Raw genomic sequence first — 27,590 nt, forward strand, 5'->3', positions numbered from 1 at the left:
CTTTGAGTACCCAGAAAAGCGCTATATAAATATAACAAATTATTATTATTATTACATGTTTGATATTAAACAGTGTTATTAAAAGCACATTAAAAAGCGCATTTCATTGTTCGCGCTCCGAGTCGGAGCTCAACACGGATAAGCAAATGGCTTCGGATACGAGCCTAAACACGTATACACAAACATTTATTTTTGGAGAGTATTCAAGTAAACAAAAGGGGTTATGTCTTAAGTAAACGTTCACAGCTGAGAAAGAAAACACATGTGTAACAGTATATTGGATCCGTACATTAGTTCTTAATTTGACAGCAGCCTAATATACCTGCTGCAGTCTGTCATTAATGATAATCAAACAACAAATGACAAAGGAAAATCAATCACTGATCTTGACTGAATAACTTAATTAGCTTTAATAAGGCTTCATCTATATTTAATGTGTACAATGAGACTATGCAGTGTTATTTTACTTTTGAATATTCATTTTTTGTTGTTGTAGGCTATTACTTAACTGAATACCATCATTAGTACATCTTCCTGAAATACTTAAAACACTATTTCATTTGTATTTTTGTTCCATTATATTTAGTTGTCTGTTTTGTTTGTAATTAGCTTCTTTGTTATTTTTGAATTGCTGAATGTTTACTTGTCTAATGTAATTGTTTTGTGAAATTTCACTGATAATTAAAATTACTCATATCATGGAATAAGCCTTTGATCATTTCGCCCACCGATAATCATGTTAAATAATCATGATTTCAATATTGACCAAAAATAATCGTGTGAAAATCCTGCCTAATCCAAAAGACAGGTGCAGAGTCAGTGGCTGCGAATGAAATCTTAAAAACGCTGCCTTCTGAAGTTGCATTCCAAGGTGGGAAGGAATCAAGCCACGTCCAATTCCAATATTAGCTTCACTTTGTGTCTCCTGAGATACTGTCAGGATTTACCAGACTCAAGAAATTAGAAAAAGGTGTAAAGTGTTTCAGATAATTTGTTGAACAGTATGTGCAGAAACAGAAACATGCAAGTAAACTTAAAGTAGAACCCTTTAATGAGTGTTGGAAAAGAGTGGAGCCACCCGGTCCAACCGCAATGCCGTGGGACCTCACTTTGGGACTCTGCAACACCGTGGGACTCCTCATGGAGGGCCTCAACACATTAAGGACATGTTCCATGTTCCATTGCAAGACAGCATCTGGATGCTGGTTCAACGACTAAGGCATTGCAAGTATCCCACATTTAACTAAGGTTTAACAGAGGTTAAGTCTAAGCGGCAGACCCCTTGATAACAGGGTGCTTTAAATTAAGATTAATTAAATTAAATTAATTTTCATGATTAAGTTAAATAAAACTTTTGTGAACATTCACCTTTGTAATGATTCTGTGGTCACTGCTTGCAAAACAAAGTCCCTTTGACAATGCGATCACAGCTACATGCTATGAGTAGTAACTGTACCCAGTAAGAAAGATATTTTTCTGTTGCCACGAAAATAACTTTTCTGAGAGTTGATAACCACCTTGGCAGGAGCTGTAGCGTTGCTGCCACCTCGAGAGGAGTTGGAGAAGGCAGTTGCCATCACAGGAAGAACAGCCAACGGTGGAAGTACCTCTGTGACCACTGAACTCGGGACCACCAGACTCGGGACAACCTGACTCGTGACCACTAGGACAACTGGACTTGTGATCACTAGACTAGGGACTACTGGACTGGAGAGCTCTGGGATCACTGGTCTGGGGAGCTTTGGGACCACCTGACTGGGGAGCTCTGGGACCACCAGTAACATTTTCATAGACGCACGAACCGACATCCGCCAACTTGGATGCCAGCCCCAAATGCCTCCCTCTCTGTGCTGGAGTCAATTTGGTGTCCAAACTGGAGGATGAAGAGAACTCTAGGCTGAGCTCTGGGACTGTAACAGACTCTGGGATGAGCTCCAGGGCTGAAACGGACTCTGGAAACTCAGGGGCAGGCGTGAGGAGTGATTTTGGAGTCATACCGGTTCCTGCAAGGTACTTGTTGTAAGAGTTCTGGCCTTCAGTCAGGATTTACCTTGCTCAAGAGACAAGGAGTGGTATAACTCAGTTTCAGGTAATTAGTTTTTAATTTATTGAACAGTATGTGCAGGGACAGGTGAAACAGGCAAGTAAACTTGAAGAAGAACAGTTCAATGTAATATTCAGATAAATAACTTGGGATTTCTTATCTTACTAGGTCCCGAGCAGCATGCACAGACACAGGATTACAGATCCACACAGGTGATCGCAGGACAATATATAGGCTACATGGGAGATAAATCCACAAGGTACTGTAAGTTTGCAGGTAAGGAAGTCTGAGTGCTTGATGAGGCCAGAAATAAGGCTATGTTCAGACTGTCAGTCCAAATCCGATTTTTGTGCATATCGATTGAAATCCGATTAGATGATGAGATGATAAGTGTGATCAGCCAAAAATCACACACATTTTTTACAAATCAGTTTCGAGCTACATTCATATGTGGTTTGAAATACTATACTATCCGGAAAATGAAAGAGCGTCATGGACACACAAATAAGATTTGAACTGTTGCGATACACAGTGTGGACATGAGAAATTTTTGACTTTTTTTGGATTTTGACTGACAGTGTGAACGTAGCCTAACGGCCATTTCACACTGCAACCTTTTCACACTGGAAGCGTTTGTGTCATAGCAGCGGCTCCAAGGCTACATATAAGCGAGCATTTCTTTATAAAGACAACTATAAATTTGTTTTTAGAAGTTGGTCATTTGGGGGAGGTGTACAACATTTGCATGTAAATTGTAAACAACAAACACATCCAAAAAAACAGTTCCGATCATGTTGTTTCAGTCATACTTCGATATGTTTACAAGACAGCTAACTCTGCGGATAAAAAAATAAAATAAAATGCACACTCGGGTTTGATTTGGTATAGTGCTAGCCTATATACCTGTCTATTACATAAACTAAAAGAAAGTTTATATATCATATTTTGTATATTGTTTAGTTTTTTTTATAATACACCATACTCATAATATTTTTGAGTCTTCATTTTCTTTTCTAAAACACTCATTTCTGACATACCTATACTATAATGCTGCGTTCACACCGGACGCAAATAGCGCGTCAAATTCGCGCCTGCCGCGTCTAGTTTGACGCTTGACCACTTTGTGTTAATTCGCGTGTCCAACGCGCGTAAAAACTAAAGTTTGAAGCGAAATTTACGCGCGTCAGAGGTGAAAGTTTTGGCGGCCATCTTTTTTTAGATGTTTATCGAGCATTAGCATTAGCATTAATCGAGAGAGTCACCGCTCGTATATGCTCTGGAGAGCAGAAACAGCTGCGTAGGGGACGTCGTCGCTGTACTCGGGTCCACCAGACCCTCCGGAGGGTTTCAGGAGTTTCACAATTTGCTCCAGGAGCTAGGTTTGGTGGACCTAACGGTGAGGACGCTGACGAGGACAGCGTAGGCCGTATAAGGTCGCTGCCTGTTGAGCCCGCGCTCTACAGCCCGGCGCGAGGTTCACCCTCGCCCGCACCCACCTAATCTGTCATTTATTTTTGTTTTGATAATAAATGGAGCCAGCCTCCAAAAGTGAAACCTGTCCTGTGATTTTTGTTTTTATACACTAAATTGTGTTTGTTGTCTTTACATTAGAATAATTATGTTTCATATAATCTAGAATAGATATGGAATAAATAGCATTCAATACAAAATGAGTATCTCTCATATATTGAAATCGAGTTTTTATGTGAAAGATTTGCTTTGTTGTGCATTTTAGTCATATTACAAAATAATTGATTGAGGCCAAACATAAAATAACATTATAAACTGTCACTTCACCACGTGACAGCAGCAAGCAGGCTCCTGATTGGTTAACGCGGCGCGAATTGACGCAGAAGTTCAGATTTTTCAACTCGGGCGGCAGACGCGAATTCGCGTCAAACACGAGAATGCACAAAAAGCACTACATAAAACATTCGCGCGTAACGCGCTTAACGCGCCAGACGCTCAGTTCGCGCCATTCGCGCGAACTTGACGCGCGAATGAGGCGTATTCGCGTCTACCGCGCCGCGCTCTACGCCTCATTCGCGCCGCAGGAATTTTTTACGCGCGTAACGCGTCTTTGCATTGACTTAACATTGAAATCACTCGCGCCTGACGCGCAATTCGCGTCCGGTGTGAACGCACCATAAGACTGAGTGAGTGTGTGTACCTTTAGGAGGGGAGCTGATTAGTGTCTTGATGAGAACCAGGTGCAGGTAATTAGTAACCATGGCAACAGAACACTTGGGAAAGTACAGGGGAACTGTAATGGATACCTTCATCTGATCAATTTTTGAACTGCAGCATAGATGTATCCTTCTCTGCCTTTGATATCCCACAATCCTGTGTTCCATTCTGTGACAGTTGAGCTAAAAAAAAATTAAAATAATGTCTGAAAGTCGCAGTTGGTGGTCAGTTTGTGTGTAAATCTATGTTGTCTACTTGTCATTTCTAGCGAGAAATTAGAATTGCAGTAATCAAATATTTGCTTAGTTATCACCAAAGCTCTCTCTATCCTGTTGTAGATCACCAAACCATTATGATGCCAGTTTTGTGAGGTACCTTCCTGCACAAATGCTGAATGCGACAAGGAATAGGCATGGTGTAAATAACTCTGCACACAGACCCTTAGTGAGTTTGCACTGAACTGCAAGGCTAAGACTAACAATATAATGGGACCCACACAAAATATGTATTTTAATATCAATTCTGAGTTATTGTTCGTAATTACAATATCAAGGGTCATGTAAATATTCAGTGGGTCTTTTAATAGCTAAATCAACAAGCATCAAGTGAGTGTCTGAACATGACACGTGAAAGAAATGTAATCAGTAGGACTATTAAGCGGACATTGGACTGATGGACTTGCATGATGGTAAATTACCTGATGTTACTTGAGGCCAAGGTAAATGGTAAAGTGTTTTTAGTTCATCTACCACTCTAGCAAAAACATGTGCCTAGAAAACACTTTCTTTTCTTTAGACACATACAGGAATATACTCATGTTGGTGTTTCATTTTCTTATACATTGTTTTTAAAAGGCAAAAGAATGCTTTAGGATTTTATGTACATTGCTGAACAAACTTCAGCTTATACAACCAATAGATATACACACTGTGAACATGATCAGGGAAATTAATTAGCTTGCCTAAATTAAAAGTTTAGTTATGATGGAATGACACAATGATAATTTGTAATCAGTTTATTATGTTATGTATTTTTGTGAACATTTCAAATAAAATGCAACAGAATCCTCAGACTGGTTAAAACAGACATTCTTGATTTGACTGGGTGCAGTGACTAGGAACTCTCCAGTGGACTTTCTGTCTGTCTACCAGGTACAGTATATAAATACAGCTTGAATGTTATACTTGTGTTATAATGGTGAAGTTACAAATAATGAAAATCATTAAAGCACACTTTCATTGGAAGTGTATAAGTGAATAGATTTAATCTTTATTCATTTTTGTGGGTGGGAAAATTACAATGTTGTAGCAGCAAAACTTCACAAAAAGAAGACATCAAAAAAATTTTGCTTGCATGCCTGGAAAATCTACACTTGACCAGAAATATATGGACATCCTCTTATAAATAATGGGTTTGGCTATTGTAGTAATAAAAAAATGCAAATCTAAATGCTACAGCATTACATTCCAGAGAATTTTGGGCTTTCAACATTGAGGCAACTGTTTGGGATATTTCAGCATGAAGGGTTCACATACTGTCATTTTACATTTGCTTCTTCTGGCTATCATAACAATAACTGCTCAATGGAAGAGATGCAAAGACAAAAAAAAACAGGTGTATTTCTACCCAGAGAGATGACCAACAACCTTATCATCTGCACTGCACTTATACCAAAATACACACATAATGAAGGATGTAAAGACATTATTGAGGATTTTGAAGATGTTATCAAAACATTATCAAAAAATAATAATAAAAAAATATCAATAAAAAATAAAGTATTATTCTAAAAGCTCTTTACAAAATGGATAGTTCCGGTCTTTGATTATGATTGGTTGAGCCATGTTCGAAGCCGTTTGTAAATTACTATACAACAACCATACCTGTGGCCTCATTACATCAGTATTACTGCACCACTGTCTTGTGTTGTGCTGCAGCGTCTGTCAGTTGCTTGGCAACCATTCAACTTCTGAAGAACTACATTGCGGCAGAAGAATATTTTGTTTATCAATAGCTTTACATTTTTGTGTCTGCATGTTTATTTTATGAAACCTTGCCAGGTATGCAAAATAACAGTTTTATAAAGGCAATAAGATCAGAATGTTTTAGTTGATTTAACAACGACCCTTAGCTGTTCTAAATTCACTGTAAACCATGGCTTCTTGGGGCTTATTGCTTAAAACAATATATTGCTTATTACACCATTAAGGTCCTTTATAGCACAGTTCAAAACATAATTCTTTATGGGGAAAAAAGAGTTGCAAACATAGTTATATTTAGCACCAAAAAGGGTTCTGCTATTGTTACAAGCCAAGAGACCCTAATCGGGTACTGTTTAAAAACATTTTTCCTAAGAATGAACATACTAATGGCCATATAGACTACTAGTGGATGCATGTGTGTGTATTCCTATGGCAGAGGTTATTTGTTACAAAGGCTATGCACCTTTTTCCTAATAAGCCTACTACTTTTTAGATTATGGGAGGCACTTATGGTTTGGAGAAGTTCCACTCAAAAACACTGAAACAAATCATTTCAAATCATAAGGTTGTGCTACAAATAATATTTATCTGTCAGTTGAGGATGACATGGTGTAACAAGAATATCTATGGCAAGAGCTCTTTTATGTTTTTTTCTTTTGTATTACACTGTAACAGTAAGAATAAAGACAACATATACTGCACATTTGTGGTCTGCTCCCTCGATTTATTAAATAACCATGAATAATTCACTAAAATGCACTAAGAATCTCTTGTTTTTCTCCACAAATCCTCACATTTCCTTCCAGGTTTATTTTCACAGATGTATTAAAATATACCCTTTTCACTTCTGATTTTATGAGCAGTGTTTACTGGAATGCTTCTAAAGCAGGAAACACAATATTTATTGTCTGTCAAAATTACAGAAATCACTGAAATATTATCACTTAATGTTCCAGTTAATGAACATTTTTGATAAAGGCAACATATGTTACACAATACATAGATATGTTACTACAATGAAATATTTTATTATTGAAATATTTAAAAATGTACTTTTAATGTTTGATGGTTGAAGGGTGAGTAGAATAATATCATCTCATTGTACACAGTTTTTGAAAATGCATATTATTGCATTCACAGAGCAAACTTTTCGCTGATTGTTTACAGTGTAACAGAAGTTACTCCCATAATTTGAGCAGAGTCATGGGACAGAGGACAAGCCCTTCTGCATAAAAGCTTTTTGTCTAGCAATGTTATCTATGTTAGTTTCAAACACCTTTTTGCCACATTTAAACATCTCTTTATGATTTTTTTTTTTTTTTGTATCAGTCATTGAGTAAATTAGAGTAAATCTAAAGGCCAGGCAACTTAAGGCAATGCTCAACTATATCAGTGACCTGAAAAGTTTAACTGAAAATTTGTTCTTACGTTACATCGATTTCTCATACTCACACATAAACACAAATACAAACTTTTATCATTTGTTTCTGTTGTACATGTTGTTATTTTATACAAATCAATAACTAAAAATGTTCAAGTTCAAAACAATGGCTCATATTTAAAACTTTTCAAAATAAATAAAACAGTACAATATACCCCTTAAACTTGCAATGAAGGATGGGCCCGAGCCAGATCTAATGAATCTCATAGAGACTTTGGGGTGGGCTCATTTGACTTGGGCCAGTACTTAATCACATAGCAATCACCCAGCACACTCTAGAAACAGCATAGCAATGTGCTAACAACCACTGAAGACACCTTAGCAACTGGATAGTAACACTATTGCAAGCACCCAGAACAAGTTTGCGTGGGCATGTACCACTGACATTTTCTTTGTAGATTTTCCTGAAATTCTAGTTAGCCTATGTTAATTTTTCCATTTTTGAGCTTTTACTATATACATTTCCACAATAGACTTACTTGCTTAAAATATTGCTTAAACCATTCATAAATAAAAAACATTAAAAAAAAGTTTGCTGTGTCAACATTCCCCATACACCACTTAAAGGCATTAATCATAAATGGTATATTTTTCCTGCATGGGCAATAATGATGTTTATATTCAATAAATGTCATGTTTCTATAAAGAAATTGAAAAAAAACCCAATATATATATATATATATATATATATATATATATATATATATATATATATATATATATATATATATATATATATATATATATATATATATTAGTACAGTTAGATAAATGTTCAATATATATACTGCCAATTAGTAGTCGTACATTTTTAGTAGCCAATTTCCATCATGCATTCAATTCTAATTGGCTTTGAGTAATAAATTACATTTGTCATTCCATGCAAAAGTCGGATGTTATTGAAGAAATTAAATCTGCTATGCTTTAAGGTCTTTACCGCATTCAAAGCCATTTCCTTAATGTTTCAAAACTTGCTTGGCATCCTATTTGCACGTTCCTGCAAATGTTGCCAAATGCCAACCGTGACGACTGCTCTGTTGTGCCCTGCAGCTCAGTCTAGTCCGAGCCAAACAGTCTACAGAAACATGTTCTATATATACTTGCTCTCTTGGTCATTTCTCTTACAGGACATGTTATATATTCGTCGCTGTCCGATGAAAACCGCGTATGTCCATTTTGCCGATTTTGAGATTTTTCGACGGATAGAATGTCCAGGTTCATTTCCATATACAGTATGCTTTACATATCTAAATGACCAATGAAGATATGGTCATTTATGCCTGTGCGATGTAAGTGGCTCAAAAGGAATTCAGAGGGTGGGGTCAATCCTTGTTCAATTATGGTAAACAATCCTATAGAAAATATAAGGGAAAAAAATATGTTTAAAAATCAAATGCTCTTCTGAATGTTGTCGATGTCAGTAATGGTTACAACCCTGCCTGAAACTAAATTAAAATGTAGTCACTTTTTTTCTTTATATGAGACAAAAAGTGGAGAAATGAGACATTCTAAATGTATGGTAGTGGCAAGATGTTTGTAAGGGACAGTATTTTGAATGACCTGTACATAGTTGTGTATGTAAAGTATATTCAGGCCTACATTGCATTGCAGCCCTCAGAGTGAATGAACTGTATGAAAGTACTGTCAGTAATGTGCCAAAACATTAGAGAAGTATGCAAGGCAGCTTGGCTTCAAAGACTCTTTAACATTTAAAACACATTAAGATGAGAGGTTGACAACTTCACACCTGCTGTGTTTTAAACTGTTTTGGAATAGCTCTCATTGTGAAACTGTAAATAGTCTGAGTTCAGCAGCTCATCGAGGCTTCTCTACAGCAATAATTGATAGCCACAAACAGCCAACAACTATCAAGTTTCTCATCACTCACAGCCCTAAATACCTTCAGGGGATATAGTGTTTAGCTAAAAAATAAACAGATAAAGCAGAACATGATTTACACACAGCATTTATTGTGTTTTGAGTTCTAAAAAATACATTTTACAAATTAAAGAAAAGTGTCATTCAATGTTTTAACACGTTAAATGTCAAAACTCATGGAACCGCCTAGTTGATACATATAAATGATTTTACTTTGTTACCATTTCAAACTTTTTAAATCAAAGTTAACATTTTAAATGATCCACAAACTGAATAATTCAGCTGCATAAGGTTGCAATAGAAAGAACAATCTTTTCAGTCTACATTTTCTTTAAGCCATAAATGTTTTATTACTTTGTTTATCATGTTTGAAGGAAAAATGTTTAATACTTTATTTTATTTTATCAAGACAGTCATCAAGACATCCGTTTGCTTATATTGGTCATGTTCCATACAAGGTCCTGAATTATGACACTTGGCTGCAGTGACCCCATTCAAAAGACTCCTGTCTTGACACGTGAAAAGCGTCTAAACCGGACACCCACATTCCTCTATCTGGTTTCCGCTGTCAAAGCTACATTTATTTCTGACCATGCCAACTGCTAACATGGACCATAAGGAGTTCGAACAAACAGCTGCAAGCTTAGATCAACACCAACTAATTACCTGGCATAATTTAGTTAACTGCAGTCTTGAGCTTTGTATATTTGTAAATTAAATCATTTATTACAAATAAATTATTAATAGCAACACATTATGACAAATTAGGTCTGATGCCTTCATAAATTCACTTTCTTGATAACCAACCTAAAGGTAACAGTTTCATTTAATGGTAGCTTATTTTTTTGTGTATTGAATTAATCAGAATCATATGTTGCTGAATTGCTTAAGAGCAAACCTCTCTAGTGGAGGACTTTAAAGATTACTCTTCTTTAGTTTATTTAATGCTGCAGTGTAAATTAATTACTTATTATGACTCATGGGTCATATGATTTGTTTATATAACAAGGCTGCATGAATTCCTTACAAATGTCTATATTTTAGAATGCCATCATTTACATTTTTTCACTTTAACATGAAAATGTTTAAGAAAATTCAATATAGACCAATTAAAAACCAGTCATACTGTTGACTGATACATTTAGACCACATTTTAGAATAACAGTAAAGACAAAAAAAAAAAGACAAAAAGACAAAAAAAAGAAGATTATTATGCAGTGTATTAAGATCACAAAACTAGATTCTTTAAAGTAATGGGTCCGTTATGAGTGCTTTTTCTTCACTCTTGTCCAAATTAACTACCGGGATTTAATTATTTCTTAAATTAATTTTATATTTGTAATAAGTCTAAATTTCAAGCACTGAAGTATACATCTTTAGATCAAAGGGTCAGATTATTTCAGACATGCAGTGTATCAGAACTTTTGGCTGTCTTTTTCTCGAGGCAAAGTATTTTTTGATTAAATGCAATACATTTGAATATGTATTCTCTCGTTATTTCATCTGACTCCATAAATGAAAAGGTTTTAATGATATCTGCATCATTAAATGTGAGCGAATGTTTGTCTATTATTTTTAACTCTTTAATGAAAATAATGCCAAAGTCAGTTGGAATAATCAAATGTAACAATTTATTATGTCAGGTAAATGTATCACGCCAATTTCATAATCAATTTCAGATAATCGATACAAAACATCAAATGCTCTGGAATAAAGAGAAGAGATGCGAACCCAACATTAAGAAATACATGGTGCTAAGAGTTTTGGTCGCTCTTAACATCATGGGCCAACTTGAGTTACAAAAAGGCGCAGAGCCCTTTGCTGCATTCCATTATATAGACAGAACCTCTTTCACATGGAAACATGTGCTAACAATGGGAATTTGCATTCAGAGGTTACACCTTTTGAGGGTATGAGACCATTTGCCAGGAGACCACCTTCCTTTGTGTGCCAGTTATCTCTAAACTCTTAAAAACCTTATTACCTTTGGTTTTACTTATTTGGAAATGAGACATTTGTACCAGTCGCACTGAGATATTTCAAATGATACCAAACATGTATAATACTCAATGATAATTATTCACATTAAACCATGTGTATTTTTAGGTAATTTTCATGTGGTCTCAGCATGAGAGAGGGGGAGTGGGGAAGAGGGGGAGAGGTGTATTCTGAGGTGAGACTTTGCGTCTCAAATGGTGAGTTCAAATGGTAATTTCCAGCAAGATCCTGTCTTCTCAGGGTCTGGTCGCTCCTCAACCAGACTGTCCGGAATTTTCTAATTTCTCAATTCTTACAAGCTCCTAAATAAACAGATAAAGCAGAACATGATTTACACACAGCATTTATTGTGTTTTGAGTTCTAAAAAATACATTTGACAAATTAAAGAAAAGTGCATTAAATGTTTTAACACGTGAAATGTCAAAACTCATTGATCTGCCCTCATTTAGACTTGATAAATATAAATAATTTTGCTTTGTTATAATTTCTAACTTTTTTAATCAAAGTTAACATTTTAAATGATCCACAAACTGAATAATTCAGCTGCATAAGGTTGCAATAGAAAGAACAATGTTTTCAATCTACATTTTCTTTAAGCCATAAATGTTTGATTATTTTGTTTATCATGTATGAAGGAAAAATGTTTAATACTTTTTTTTATCAAGACAGTCATCGTGTTCCATACAAGGTCCTGAATTATGACACTTGGGTGCAGTGGCCCCATTCAAAAGACTCCTGTCCTGACACGTGAAAAGCGTCTAAACCGGACACCCACATTCCTCTATCTGGTTTCCGCTGTCAAAGCTACATTTATTTCTGATCATGCCAACTGCTAACATGGACCATAAGGAGTTCGAACAAACAGCTGCAAGCTTAGATCAGCATCAGCACCAACTAATTACCTGGCATAATTTAGTTAACTGCAGTCTTGAGCTTTGTATATTTGTACACTGTCAGAAATAGGGATACAGTATAGGAGTCCATTTCTGTCCCCCAAGGTACAATCTACACTAACGTACCCCATAGGGCTTATTATTGGACCTCAAGGTACATATATGTACCTTTCTGAGGGTCAAAAAGCATTAAAAGGTACATATATGTACCGTTTCTTTTAAAGGTTAAGGTACAATATTGTACCCTTGAGGGTACAGCCCCAGTGACAAGCCATTGTACCCCTAAAGGTACAATTATGTACTTTATTTTCTGAGAGTGTATTAAATATTTTATTTCAACTAAATTATTAATAGCAACACATGTTATGACAAATTAGGTCTGATGCCTTCATAAATTCACTTTCTTGATAACCAACCTAAAGGTAACAGTTTCATTTAATGGTAGCTTTTTGTGTGTGTGTGTATTGAATTAATCAGAATCATATGTTTCTGAATTGCTTACAGACTTTTACAATCACTATGACAGTTTATTCAATACATTTAACAAGTTTCCTAAACTCTTAACGCACCAACACACCGCAAACACACAATTGACAAAATGGTTAATTTCATGCTCAAAATCACACATTGTAAACTAAACTCCAAAACTAATTTTCAAAATACAATACAGTTTTTTAGAGTCGCTAGGACACATTTTTCAATCCTTAGATCACTTTTTCAAAACTCTTCACACAGTTCTCCCAACCAACTTTCAGCTCGGCACAGCAGTTCATTTCACATTCAAAATGCACTAAAACTACCAAATCACTTCATACATGTCTCAAATCAACACATTCTTCCACAACACTAGCAAAGGTTGACAGCCAACAAACACACTTTGTCACCCACAAAACAATGACCCAAAAAACACTAACAACATGTGACATTATACAATGTTTTCTTGTGTAAAACAAGGACACATCTCTGTTCATATTTCACTGCAATATACACTCACCTAAAGGATAATTAGGAACACCATACTAATACTGTGTTTGACCCCCTTTCGCCTTCAGAACTGCCTTAATTCTACGTGGCATTGATTCAACAAGGTGCTGAAAGCATTCTTTAGAAATGTTGGCCCATATTGATAGGATAGCATCTTGCAGTTGATGGAGATTTGTGGGATGCACATCCAGGGCACGAAGCTCCCGTTCCACCATATCCCAAAGATGCTCTATTGGGTTGAGATCTGGTGACTGTGGGGGCCATTTTAGTACAGTGAACTCATTGTCATGTTCAAGAAACCAATTTGAAATGATTCGAGCTTTGTGACATGGTGCATTATCCTGCCTTGAAGTAGCCATCAGAGGATGGGTACATGGTGGTCATAAAGGGATGGACATGGTCAGAAACAACGCTCAGGTAGGCCGTGGCATTTAAACGATGTCCAATTGGCATTAAGGGGCCTAAAGTGTGCCAAGAAAACACCCCCCACACCATTACACCACCACCACCAGCCTGCACAGTGGTAACAAGGCATGATGGATCCATGTTCTCATTCTGTTTACGCCAAATTCTGACTCTAACATCCGAATGTCTCAACAGAAATCGAGACTCATCAGACCAGGCAACATTTTTCCAGTCTTCAACTGTCCAATTTTGGTGAGCTCGTGCAAATTGTAGCCTCTTTTTCCTATTTGTAGTGGAGATGAGTGGTACCCGGTGGGGTCTTCTGCTGTTGTAACCCATCCGCCTCAAGGTTGTGCGTGTTGTGGCTTCACAAATGCTTTGCTGCATACCTCGGTTGTAACGAGTGGTTATTTTAGTCAAAGTTGCTCTTCTATCAGCTTGAATCAGTCGGCCCATTCTCCTCTGACCTCTAGCATCAACAAGGCATTTTCGCCCACAGGACTGCCGCATACTGGATGTTTTTCCCTTTTCACACCATTCTTTGTAAACCCTAGAAATGGTTGTGCGTGAAAATCCCAGTAACTGAGCAGATTGTGAAATACTCAGACCGGCCCGTCTGGCACCAACAACCATGCCACGCTCAAAATTGCTTAAATCACCTTTCTTTCCAGGGACGTGCAGTCAGGGTAGGCAGGGTAGGCAGTGCCTCACCAAAGGAAATGTTGACATTACATTTATTAATTCCAAGAGCTTTATTAATTCACCACATTATTAATTGCATTTATTTTATTCCAAATATAAATTTTTGTAACAAAAATGTTCAGGAATACACATATAATATACTCATTTTGCCATTGTTTGCTCCTAAAACCATTGTTTCATGTAGGAAATTCAAGTCCATGGCCATTGAGGCAGAGGTTAGCAGTGCCTCTTTGGTCCATAGAACGTAGTTTACGTAGATTTGCGCATGCGCAGTCAGTTCTCATGCTGTCTTGAATTATCAACATTGAGGCAGAGACCGAGCTTGCTTCATGTCACGTGATCCACTCGCTCACACTCAATCCGCGCTTCCCGATACTTAGCATCTAGCGGCGCCTAGCGTTGGCTGTCAACAGGCCCGGGGTGGGTAATCGGGAGAATCGGGAGAATTCCCAGTGGGCCGCATCACTTTTAGGCCGGTTGAGGATTTTTTTTTCTTTTTTTTTCCACATTTGTCACATTAGTTGTAGTTACATTAGGCTACACACGTTCCGTATTCTGACACCGCAGCGCGCAGCCTCTGCATAGATTGTACCATGTGAGGGAGTTCTCCCCTCCCCTCCTATAGAGTTGGTTGGGTCCATAGCCCGTCTTTTCCAAAACGTTTTCTCAGGTAGGCTACCGCAGCACCGCCGGCGCCTACCTATTTTTTACAGTCTATGGCGCCTACCGATAGCTTGGCCCGGCCGGCCCTACCGTAATGGTAGCTATGCGTCTGGGAGGATGGGTGGGAGGAAGAGGCCAGGAGGTATGGAAGCTTGTTTCCGCCACAGAATAAAACATTTTGCGACTTTGTATCTCACAATTGAGAGTTTACATCTCGCAATTATGTCATTATTTCTCAGAATTGTGAGATATAAAGTCAGAATTGCGTGAAATAAAGTCGCAATTGCGTGAAATAAATTCGCAATTGCATGTTATAAAGTCAGAATAGCAAGATATAAAGTCAGAATTGTGTGAAATAAAGTCGCAATTGCTTCTTATAAAGTCTAAGTGAATTATTATTTAACCTTTACATTATTTGTTGAACCATGGCATTAATACAAACTACACAATAGTAAGAGCTGAATTGTTGCTTCATTTATCCAATTTGGAAAAAGTGCTAATATTTGGAATTCCACCATGGAAAAAGTGATGAACATATATGCCACATTGATAGGTCACAGCCTACCCATGACAAGATTTCACCGCACGTTACTGTTTCTTTCCCATTCTGACATTCAGTTTGGAGTTCAGGAGATTGTCTTGACCAGGACCACACCCCTAAATGCATTGAAGCAACTGCCATGTGATTGGTTGATTAGATAATTGCATTAATGAGAAATTGAACAGGTGTTCCTAATAATCCTTTAGGTGAGTGTATGTTACTGGAATGAATCAGACATGATGCAGAATGCTTCAATATATTTTATGTCTTTTATTTTTATTTAAATTTTTTTGCAGTGAGTAATTCCAAAATACAAGAAATGTAAGCTTAGCGTTAAGTTCTGCCAGGAAGACTCAATCAGCGCGTCATGTATTAACTCACTTCTAACCAATCATGTGTTAACACTCTCAGTATAAAAGAATGGTACTTACATTCGTCTGAGTTCGCAGATACTGACGGCGCCAATTACGCTCCCTTTGGGTTCGCAGAAACCGACGCCGGCGTTCGCTCTCTCGCGTTTCGATTCCAACCATAACAACACAAGTCAAATATCGTTGATTAGATCTCAGCAACTTTCGCGGTGCGCGAGTGCGACACACTTGTGTAGAAAACAAGCGCGTGGCAGCTTGAAATCTCATGAGAGACGATTTCCACTCAGGGTTTTTTCAAGTTCAAGTTCCACTTCAAGGTTTTACGTTGGTAGGCGCTTCAGCGGCCACTGTTTACATGTCCCCATTACTATGATTAAACTTCATTCAGGTAAGTATTATAACTTGATACTCTACTGTTCCCTTCATCAGCGGTAAAGTTTAAATGGTGACTGTGTGACGTGGTAGTTTTCATTAAAAAAAAAAAAAAAAAAGGAATAAAATTAAAACAAGCTTAAGAGCAACTTAGATATTAATCGTCTTTAAATGCGCCATATATTACAGCTCGTGCTCCTCATCTGCTCACTCACCATCGTGAGAGTGCACTCCGTCTTAAAGGAGCAGTAGCCTAGGCCTACCTATCCAACTTGTTTTACGCTTTTCTGAATTTGGTATTGCTTCGGCATTTATGGACTGGAGATGTTTTGTCAATCACTTCCCGACCGCCGGGAAGATCTCGACTTATACCTAGATGATTGCAGACTTCAACCAATCAATAGGGGGAATATTATTTTATGTATATCTCAGCTCGTTTTCAAACATTAAACAACAGCAATTAATGCCGTTAAATTATAACTTATTTTTAACTTTTATTTAAAAATAAAAATAAAAAAATAAAAATTTGAAAATGATACATGTAAATATATGACCATATCATAAAGAAAGAAGCTGACCCCAAAGGAAGCAAGTTGTCATTGGACGTTATGCATTAGTAGTCATGGTTATGAAGGATGTTGGGCTTATATGGGTAGGCCTATGTTGCAGGAGTATATAATACAAAGGAAATAAATTATACATTTACAGTGCTGATAATTCTTTAAACTGTTCCACACTTAATTTTTTTTAATTTTTTTTATTCATATCATCAAGATCTTTTAATACTTACATTTAAGTTCTTCAGTAACAGAAATATTGTACAATCGCTGTAACACAACTGTTCTCGGCGACTACTTTAATCCACCAATATGTGTCATAGAAATATTTACGTAATAGGTATTTGATATTACAGTTTTTTACGATTGCTATGACAGATTTTTCTATACTTTTAACAATTTTCCAAAACTCTTAACACAGTTAGCACTACATCCGTCTGTGTAAGCTATACTATTAACACATTTCTTGTTGCTTTAACACAAAATGCATGCAATTAACACAAATTTAAAATGCTTAAACTTCTTTTACACACAAGCTCAAACAAGAAAAAAACAATGGATTTTTACTGCCAAATTTACCAATGCTTTAACACTGTATGCCAGAACAGATAACACCATGTTCTAAACCTAACCTTACAGGCTAAAGTCAAGGTAAACAGCTGCTTATATTGTGAATTGAAACACAAATATATCCCCTGTATTTTATTCTATTCTTACTGAGAAACAGCTGATTGAATTATGCAAATAATTAGAAGATGACTCTTTTTTTTTTCTTCTTGTGCTTTTTCTGTTCGTATATTTTGTATTTTCACATTATTCCATTGCTAGTGAGAAACAGCTGATTGAAGTTATGCAAATATGGGACAATGTGGCATTCCACCATTCCCGTCTAGTCACAGCCTGGTTTGACGCCCATCAGAGGATGATGTCCATTTTCCTTGCCCCTTACTTCCCTTTCCTCAACCCCATTGAGGAGTTTTCTCAGCCTGGAGATGAAAGGTTTTTGACCATAGTCCACAGGACCAAATGTCCCTCCTGTATACAAAAGATGCTGCATACCAAGACATCACAGTTGAACACTGCCAGGTGTGGATAAGGCATGTTACTGTAAACGATTCTTCCCAAGATGCCTTGCCAGGGAAGATATCAGGTGTGATGTGGATGAGAACATGTGGACAAATGCAGAAGACCGGGCAGATTAGAAGATGGCCTTTTCTGTTTGTATATTTTGTATTTTCACATACAGTAATACTGTAAATGGCAGCTATATTGCATATTTTTGTTATCTTGCAGAAATGTCCTGTCGCAAATAAAGCCGTTACTGCAGCAATTCTGTGTCTGTCTTCTTTTTTTTCATAAACCATACATTCTATAAAGCTACTCTAAGAAGGGTCATTTATTTTGTTGTATTGAATTTCTGCTGCAAAAAAACAACAACAAAATGCATGCATTTACATTACAAACAAAACAAAAATGTAGAGAGACTTCAAAAAAAAAAAAAAAAAAAACTGCAGTGCAAAACACAATCTATGATCAATACAATATACTGTCTATTGTATAAGGGCAGACCTGTCACATAAATAATGCAGTTTCTGTAATTTCAGCTGATGATAGTGTTTTTTTGTCATTGTGTTATGATTGACTAAATGTTCCTGTTGGAAGAGAACATGTGTTAGTGTTTTGAATAATTATTTGATTTTGAAACATGTTTGCAGTGTTTTGTTAGACATAGTGTATTGTGTTAGTGTATTATTGTATTTTGAAAATTAGTTTTGGAGTTTAGTTTACAATGTGTGATTTTGAGCATGAAATTAACCGTTTTGCCAATTGTGTGTTTTAGGTGTGTTGGTGCGTTAAGAGTTTAGGAAACTTGTTAAATGTATTGAAAAAACTGTCATAGCGATTGTAAAAAACTGTAAATGTACAGTAGGCAAACTAAGGATGCTCAGGTCAAAGGTCACAGACTTTGCCAATGTGATTAACACAGTAGACCTAATAGTTATGTTTAAATTATATCATTCAAACCAATCACCAGAAATCACAGTCAAGAAGACTCGAGTGACATTATATTTACTCATCTGTATGATTTAAATGTTCACAGATTTTTCTATTCAAGGGACTCACTTGGTTGCCATGGCCAGTGATCTCTCGGCCGTGAATAAAACTTCACTCGTACAAAGGCAACTCGAGAGTAATGTCAGGTGTACACTGCACAGCTGAGAAATAGATTCTGTGCTCAAAAGTCAACAACAGAATATCAAGTGTGATTGAGGTTGAATCTTATCGGTATGCCGTCACCTTACTTCAGGTAAGTATTGTAATAAGATTAATAAGATTAAGATTTAGTGGTTATTAAATAAAAATAAATAAAATTAAAATTAAAATCGAGCCTGCTCAGGCTTCGTTCATTCACGCTTTACAGAAATTATCCTATAGTGGCTGCTAACATCCTTTTGGGTTCGAAGTGGTGGCAAAACTTATGTTGTATGTGCTAACAAAGATCGGTTACATCAAGGCAGATCTTCTTGTTAGACGAACATGCTATTCCTGAGATGTTTATCTGGCAATCAGTAGTCTCCAATTTCATGATTAAGGTTGCGTGAGCACATTCCTGACCACTGCAATGCTATAGCTACACACTTTAGTTTTCAGGTGGCTCTGCCCTTCAGCAACCCTTGTCCATCACCCTGTCTCCTCTAACAGTGATCATGTAAATGAGTCGCTCTGCTCAATCCAGCTAGACCATATATCACTGGAGGCGTGGCTCCCTACATCTTAAAAGCTTATATTTCTGCAGTATTTGTTTATAATGTTTCGGTTTTCTTTTCGGATTCCTTTATTTCCCATCCTGATCACGGCCGGTTGTTCCTTCCTAGTCTACAATCACGAAATCATGTGTGGTGGGTCTCCAGTGTCCCCAGGGTGTGTGTGAGGGGTTTGACTTGGAATGCTCCAAAGATATTTTCATCTACTATGCTGGAATTGTCATTTGAGTGTGAGTAAAGTGCATTGTTTTTGTCTGTCCCTTTGGACCCAGTCAGGCTGCTGCTCCCTGGCACAGGGGGTTGGAGTTTCAACAGCTCGTTTTGCAGCTCCGATTACTCACAGACATTTTCAAAACTTTTAGCTTCGTTCAAACCTACTCAGAGATGGAGAGACTCAGAAGCGTCAACATGTAGACACCATTTCCGGATGGTTAGTTGATGAATTATGTAGCTTATGCGTAGTAATCTTCTAGTCATTCACTATCTCATCCTGTCTCGATATGCTATAAATCATATTCTGGGAGCTGGATTTATGTAACTTTAGGGTTTGCAATGCCACTTATCCGGAAGAGATGCTGCACAGTCCCTCTCAGCGTTGCTGTAGTCCTTACAAAGCAATCTCTTTAAAATAAGTCCTCCATGCTTGACTTTGTGCGTTGTAACTTTGCAGTTGTTGAAATGCTTTAACAGCAACATTACAAAAGTGGAATCCATTTAACCCCCCTTTTAATTGCCTTCCATTCGAAATGGTCTTCTCTTTCTATTTTCATATTCGATTGTAGCCATGTTTTAACAGCATTCATGGCTCATGCACCCAGGGGAATTTACTTCAGATCTAAACACTCCGATCTTGCCATGGTCTTTCTTTTTCTGATTCACGTTCTCACTTAATTTCTTTATTCTTTCTTAAGCACTCCAAATAACTAAAGTTCTGGTATCACATTAACAAATTCTAAAATTAGCAATTAATTTTGTCCCATCTATCTATGATTAAATTCCTAAAATCCTCCCTAGATTCTCAGATCACTCCCTCTATTTCCCTACCTAACGAAGCATCTCTCTCTAAAGCCTGGTTCAGGACTCATCTAGTTTCTGTCCTCAAAAGCTACAGCTGTCTCCCCAGCATACCGGTCATTCCTGCAGGATCGGGGCAGCCACTACAGCAGCCAAATGCGGCATTTCTACTTCAGCTATCAAGATGCTGGGCAGATGGTTTTCCTCTGCATTCAAGTCTTATTTAAGAAATTATTCTAAAATCATTCTGGAAGCTCAGCAACCTCTTCAGTAACGATTCAGGTAAATCCTCATGCAAATACTGGTGGTGGTGTCATGTTTCAATTAATCTGTGCTGGAACTCTAGCTTGCATCACCCGATAAGCAGATAATGTGGTCTGTCTCCATGTGGCTATTGCAGCCTCGTTTCATGTGGCCTGTCTGGTCTTGTCTCCCGTCTATGTGTGGTCCATCACGGCCTTGTGGCCGTTTGTGGACATGTCCTGAGTGGCTATCATAGCCGTGTTCTGTGTGGTCGATTATGGCCGTGTAGCCTATTGTGGCCTTGTCCTTATGGCCCATCGTGGTCTTGTGGTCCATCGTGGCCTTGGTTTTGTGTGGCCTAGCGGCCTTGTCTTGTGAAACTTGTCTTTTGTGTGGCATTAGCGGCCATTGTGGCTCCTAAGCGGTCTCGTCTCTGTGGTCTCCCATGGCCGTGTGGCCTATCGTGACCTTGTCCTGCAAGGCCCATCGAGGTCTAGTGACCTCTAGAGGTCATGGTTTCACGTGGCTTTATGGCCGTGTTTATGTTTAGCCTGTTTATGTGTGGCCTTTAGTGGCTTTGTGGCTTATTGCGGCCTTGTCCTATGTGTGGCCATTCGTGGTCTGTGGTCCATCGCGGCCTTTGTTTTGTGTGGTATATCATGGCCGTGTGGCCTATCGTGGCCTTGTCCTGTGTGTGGCCTATCGGGGTCTGTGGTCCATCGAGGCCTTGGTTTTGTGTGGCTTAGTTGCCTTGTCTTATAGGCTTGTCTCTGTGTGGTCTCTGTGTGGCTTATAGGCTTGTCTCTTGTCTCCTAAGCGGTCTCGTCTATGTGGTCTCCCATGGCCGTGTTGCCTACCGTGGCCTTGTCCTATATGTGGCTATTATGGCCTCGTGGCTCATCGAGGCCTTGGTTTTATGTGGTCCAATGGCCGTCCGGTCTATCGTGGCCTGTCTCGTTTGTGGTCTTTTGCGTCTAATGGCCATCGTGGCCAGCTATATGTGGTCTATTATGGCCGTGTAGCCTGCATGGCTTGTCTGCATGTGCCCATCGAGGTATGTTGGTCCATCGCGGCCTTGTTATGTGTGGTCGAGTCGGCCTTGTGGTCAAGCATGACCTTGTGTTTATGTGCTGTCCATCGTGGCCTTGTGGTCAAGCTTGATCTTGTTTTTATGTGGTCTATCACGACCTGGCGCCTCAATGGCTTTTATGTGCAGCCTATCAGGGTCAAGTGGTCCATCGCTGCTTCGTCTCTGTGGTCATCACGACCTTGTGCTTTATAGCTATGTGTGGTCTTTGGACCTTGTCTTTATGTTGTCTATCACATCATGTCTATGCACAGTAATTTGGTATTATGGTCCATTGAGGCCTTTTTCACATTATTCTTTTAACTTTTCTTTCTCATTCCAGGAACTGCAGGATCCACGACTGGTGGGTACTCTTACTTACAGTTCTTTGGGGGTGGGCTCCGTCCCGGCGGAGGTATTCCTCCACCTATCTTTGGGGGTGGGCTCCGTCCCGGGCGGAGGTGTTCGTCCGTCCCGGCGGAGGTGTTCCTCCGTCCCGGCGGAGGTATTCCTCCACCTATCTTTGGGGGTCGGCTGCGCCCCTGCCTTCATCTTCAGGGGGGATTTGCAGATTCCGTTACCCTCGCGTTGCTTGCTAAGGACGGGGCCTACGCCAAAGACTTTATAAAATTATGCTTGCTGAGCTATTAATAAATTTACACTTGTTATATCATTTTATCTCCCGAGTCTTTCTGGTAGAAATGTAAGCTTAGCGTTAAGTTCTGCCAGGAAGACTCAATCAGCGCGTCATGTATTAACTCACTTCTAACCAATCATGTGTTAACACTCTCAGTATAAAAGAATGGTACTTACATTCGTCTGAGTTCGCAGATACTGACGGCGCCAATTACCTCCATCCTCCCCAACCACCTCCAAGATGGTCCTTTCCCTCCATCCTCCCCACCACCACCAGGATGGTCCCTTCCTTTACCTCCAGGGGGAGGAGGACAAGGTCAAGGTCAAGGTCGAAGAGGCCATGCACGGACCCCTATTTCTGATGATATAAGAGCAACTTTGGTGGACCATGTCATCAACCATGGCCTGACTATGAGGGAAGCTGGGCAGAGAGTCCACCCACATCTAAGCCGCTTCACAGTGGCATCTGTAATAAGAACATTCCAACTAGAAAACAGGTATGTCTTCACCTCTCTACCTTCTACTCTACTCAGATGGTATTTACAGCACTGTACTACAGTATATCACATTACCACATCATGTAAAAAAAACAGGGTATTGCAGGGTGCTAATGCTCCTTTTGCAGCCAAAGTGGTAGTTTTTGTGAAACATACCATGATTACTTATATTGAGATGTTTCAGTACAGTGGATGATACGGTGTATATACAGTAAAGTACTGTAAGAAAAAGAAGCAAACCGATGACAATTTGTGGTTGTATTTCTCTAGAATGACTAGAAGACCTTCTGGGGGAGGACGCCAACGCCTGTTCACACAACAGCAGGAACTTGCCGTTGTGGACCTAGTGAGGGCGGACAATGCCATCCGTCTCCACCAGATACGACAGAAAATACTTGCAGACAGGCAAGTGTTCAACAACATAAACCATGTGAGCATCACCACCATCAGACGCATCTTGGGAAAACACAACATCACCATGAAGCAGCTCTACAGGGTCCCATTTGAGAGGAACAGTGTCAGGGTCAAAGGACTTCGAGCTGAATATGTACGGGTAAGTGTAACTGTCCTTTACATTTACAATACAGTATTGGTGAAATCCAGTAGCAGCTGAATATGTACTGTACCATATCAGTACCACATGGATCCATTCGGAGAGCTACACAGGTACCTGTGTGATGGGGTGAGGGTTCTGTATGTGTAGCACTGTAGTACAGTAATATGTTTTTTGTTACAGAGAATCTTGGCCATGGATGGAGCTGCATAGCCTCATGAATTCATTTTCATTGATGAAGCTGGATTCGACCTGAGCAAAACAAGACGACGGGGTTGTAATGTAATTGGCCAAAGGGCAATTGTGCACGTCCCGGGGACAATTTTTGGTTGATTGAAAATGTGCCTCCTGAAAATATGCCTTCTGAATAAACAGTGAAAATCAAAGACTGCAGTGTTTTATATAAAGTAGACTAGTGTGTTCCCCCTGATCTGAAAGTGTATGCATATGATGCAAGTACTGTATGTGTCATTTTGTCATCAGAGTTACATTTTGACAAATGAATGTTAGGTTTTGATAGCAGAGTTTAAGTTTTGATAGTAGAGTTTCAATTTGACACAGATGTGAATGGTATATTTCCCAGTGTTGTGTCATGTTTACTTGTGTGTAGAGTTTTGGCACAATGAGTGAAGTTTTGCAAAATGTGTTCAAGCAACGGGTAAAAACTGTAATAAATTTACACTTGTTATATCATTTTATCTCCCGAGTCTTTCTGGTAGAAGTTGTATACACACCATCCACTGATAGACATAATAGTAATGCTAATCTGCTCGGTCTTCTCCATTTGGCCACAGGTTCTCATCCTGTTTACATCACATGTTTACATCACAATACAAAACTATTCAGCAGTTGTCTCCTTTTGTAATGAAATTGAAAGAGTAACACCTGTGTAGATGTTCATCTACAATGAGAATAAGCTGTGGTTGGTCCAATTGTCCAATTGTTTTTATAGCATTTCATTTTAAGATTTAAAATATATTTCATTAAAATATTACTGTAGAAATGGAGCAAATTGCTGTCTTATTCAGTTTTGTATTATGTTATTGTTTTGAACATAAGTTTAACAGTTTTGAAAACGGTATGTAAGCATGTGCAAATTGGCCTGTAGATAAACAGAGTTTTGGCGGTTGTTGTGTCGAAGTGAGAAAAGAGTTAATGTAATTTGAAAGATGTAGTCATTGAATGCATTTTGTGCCAAAGCAATGATAAATGATCCACAGTTTAGCCCACATATACTTCTGTTGTGCTCACTGTGTGAAGAGTTTTGAAAAAGTGACCTAAGTATTGATAAATATGTCCTAGCGACTGTAAAAAACTGTAATACACTAGCAACAATATGTCTAACAAAACACTGCAAACATGTTTCAAAATCAAATAATTATTCAAAACACTAACACATGTTCTCTTCCAACAGGAACATTTAATCAATCATAACACTATCATCAGCTGAAATTACAGAAACTGCATTATTTTATGTGTCAGGTCTGCCCTTATACAATAGACAGTATGGTATTGATCATAGATTGTGTTTTGCACTGCAGTTTCTTTTGAAGCCTCTCAACATTTTTGTTTTGTTCGGTTTAGTAAATGCATGCATTTTGTTTCTTTTGCTGCAGAAATTCAATACAAAAAATTAATGACCATCTCAGAGTAGCTTTATAGAATGTACAGTTTATGAAAAAAAAGACAGAGACAGAATTGCTGCATTAAAGACTTTATTTGCAAAAGGACATTACTGCAAGATAACAAAAATATGCAATAGCTGCCATTTATTATGTGAAAATACAAAATATACGAATAGAAAAAGCACCAGAAGAAGAAAAAAAAGTCATCTTCTAATTATTTATTTGCATAATTCAATCAGATGTTTCTCAGTAACAATAATATAAAATACAGGGGATATATTTGTGTTTCAATTCACAATATAAACAGCTGTTTACCTTGACTTTAGCCTGTAAGGTTAGGTTTAGAACATGGTGTTATCTGTTCTGACATACAGTGTTGAAGCATTTGTAAAAATCCATTGTTTTGGTCTTGTTTGAGCTTGTGTGTAAAAGAAGTTCAAGCATTTTAAATTTGTGTTAATTGTATGCATTTTGTGTTAAAGCAACAAGAAATGTGTTAATGGTATAGCTTACACAGACGGATGTAGTGCTAACTGTGTTAAGAGTTTTGGAAAATTGTTAAAAGTATTGAAAAATCTGTCATAGCAATCGTAAAAAACTGTAAGAGTAAACCTCTCTAGTGGAGGACTTTAAAGATTACTCTTCTTTTCATAGTTTCTTTACTACTGTGTAAATGAATTACTTATTGAATGACTTATGGGTCATATGATTTTTTAAATAACAAGGGTGTATGAATTCCTAACAAATATCAGTCTATATTTTAGACTATTATTCTATATTTTGAATGCAATTTCGATTTCACATCCTATAGAAGGATGCTATCCCTTTCATACATCCTATCCCTTTCATACATCCAAAAATAGAAGGCTACTATTATGCAGTGTATTAAAATCACAAAACTAGATACTTTAAAGTAATGGGTCCGTTATGAGTGCTTTTTCTTCATTCTTGTCCAAATTAACTATTTAATTATTACTTAAATAAATTTTATATTTGTAATAATTCTATAAATTTCAAGCACTGAAGTAAAGGGTCAGATTATTTCAAACATGCAGTGTATCAGAACTTTTGGCTGGAACTGTAAAAGACTCAAAAATATACACTTTCTTTATTTAGAAATCTTAGCGGGCTCCCTCGTGTGGTCAGAGATGGGCATACATACATGGAAATGTATTTAAAATACACTGTGAAAATAAATAAATATTTAAATACAAATACAGTATTTTGTATCTTAAAAATGCACAAAATACATGTGAAATTAGCCATCCAGTGCAGGTATAGGTCACAGTGAATGAAGAAACGACATAGGCCTACTGACTTTTCATTCCTAACCTCATCTCTTTCTCTTTCTTTCTTTCTTTCTTTCTTTCTTTCTTTCTTTCTTTCTTTCTTTCTTTCTTTCTGTCTGTCTTTCTTTCTTTCTTTCTTTCTTTCTTTCTTTCTTTCTTTCTTTCTTTCTTTCTTTCTTTCTTTCTTTCTTTCTTTCTTTCTGGCAATTACAAATAAACTAATGCAAAATAGCAGCCATTTATAGGCTACTTATTTCTGGTTACAATGTAGTCTATTACTTGTGGTAACACAATAAAAAAAAAATCATACTGTATGTAAAACTTTGGGAACCTTTCCTGCTATCTAGCAAATAATATGGATGGGCGGGTAACCAAAATCTCAATTTTACTTCACAGTAACAATATCATGGTTTCACAATTCTCAATATCAGTTTTGATTCCACAGCATAAACTGAATTTCAATATTTTTTGTTTGTTTGTTTGTTTTTTTGCAGGTAGTCCAATGCTTTTTAAGTAATTTTATGTTTATTTTATGTAAAGTTTATTTGTTTCTATAAGTTTATTAAAATGAGAAAGTGTATCTAAAATTTTTGTATCATATGAAAGTGTAACATATGCTCGCGCTATCTGAGAGCTTGTGTGTGCCCCTGTGGCTCAGTGGCAGAACATTAGGCTTCCGTGCGAGAGACCCGAGTTCAAATCCGACTATATAAAATATTTTTTTCTGCTGGCTTCTCCGAGCTCGCGGCCAGCTTTCTTACATACTGAAAGCGAACCCGCATCTCGCACCCTCCCGCTCACAGGATGGTGCTTGAGTATTTATGAGCGTCTAAACATATGAGCCATCAAAGCATTTCGCTCTATCAGTTTCCTATAACGCCAA

At 37.7% G+C, this 27,590-nt stretch overlaps 1 protein-coding gene across 1 annotated transcript; it reads left to right on the forward strand.

Annotated features, from left to right (window-relative positions):
• Nucleotides 1-22,251: 22,251 nt before the first annotated feature.
• On the forward strand, nucleotides 22,252-24,459 carry LOC309499382 (uncharacterized protein). The gene is made up of 3 exons (XM_082170614.1): nucleotides 22,252-23,240; nucleotides 23,511-23,793; nucleotides 23,977-24,459. The coding sequence occupies exons 1-3, from the start codon at nucleotides 23,155-23,157 to the stop codon at nucleotides 24,004-24,006; spliced, it is 399 nt and encodes a 132-aa protein (XP_082026740.1). The 5' UTR covers nucleotides 22,252-23,154; the 3' UTR covers nucleotides 24,007-24,459.
• Nucleotides 24,460-27,590: the final 3,131 nt, after the last annotated feature.

Source organism: Leuciscus leuciscus (genome assembly GCF_965113295.1).
Source record: "Leuciscus leuciscus genome assembly, chromosome: 5".
NCBI classification, from domain to species: domain Eukaryota; kingdom Metazoa; phylum Chordata; class Actinopteri; order Cypriniformes; family Leuciscidae; genus Leuciscus; species Leuciscus leuciscus.

Bases quoted from the DNA above. Each gene is read 5' to 3' on its own strand.
- LOC309499382 (XM_082170614.1), top strand. From the start codon at position 23,155: ATGAGGGAAGCTGGGCAGAGAGTCCACCCACATCTAAGCCGCTTCACA. The intron at 23,241-23,510 runs GTATGTCTTCAC...GTATTTCTCTAG, and splicing joins ACATTCCAACTAGAAAACAG to AATGACTAGAAGACCTTCTG. The intron at 23,794-23,976 runs GTAAGTGTAACT...TTTTTGTTACAG, and splicing joins TTCGAGCTGAATATGTACGG to AGAATCTTGGCCATGGATGG.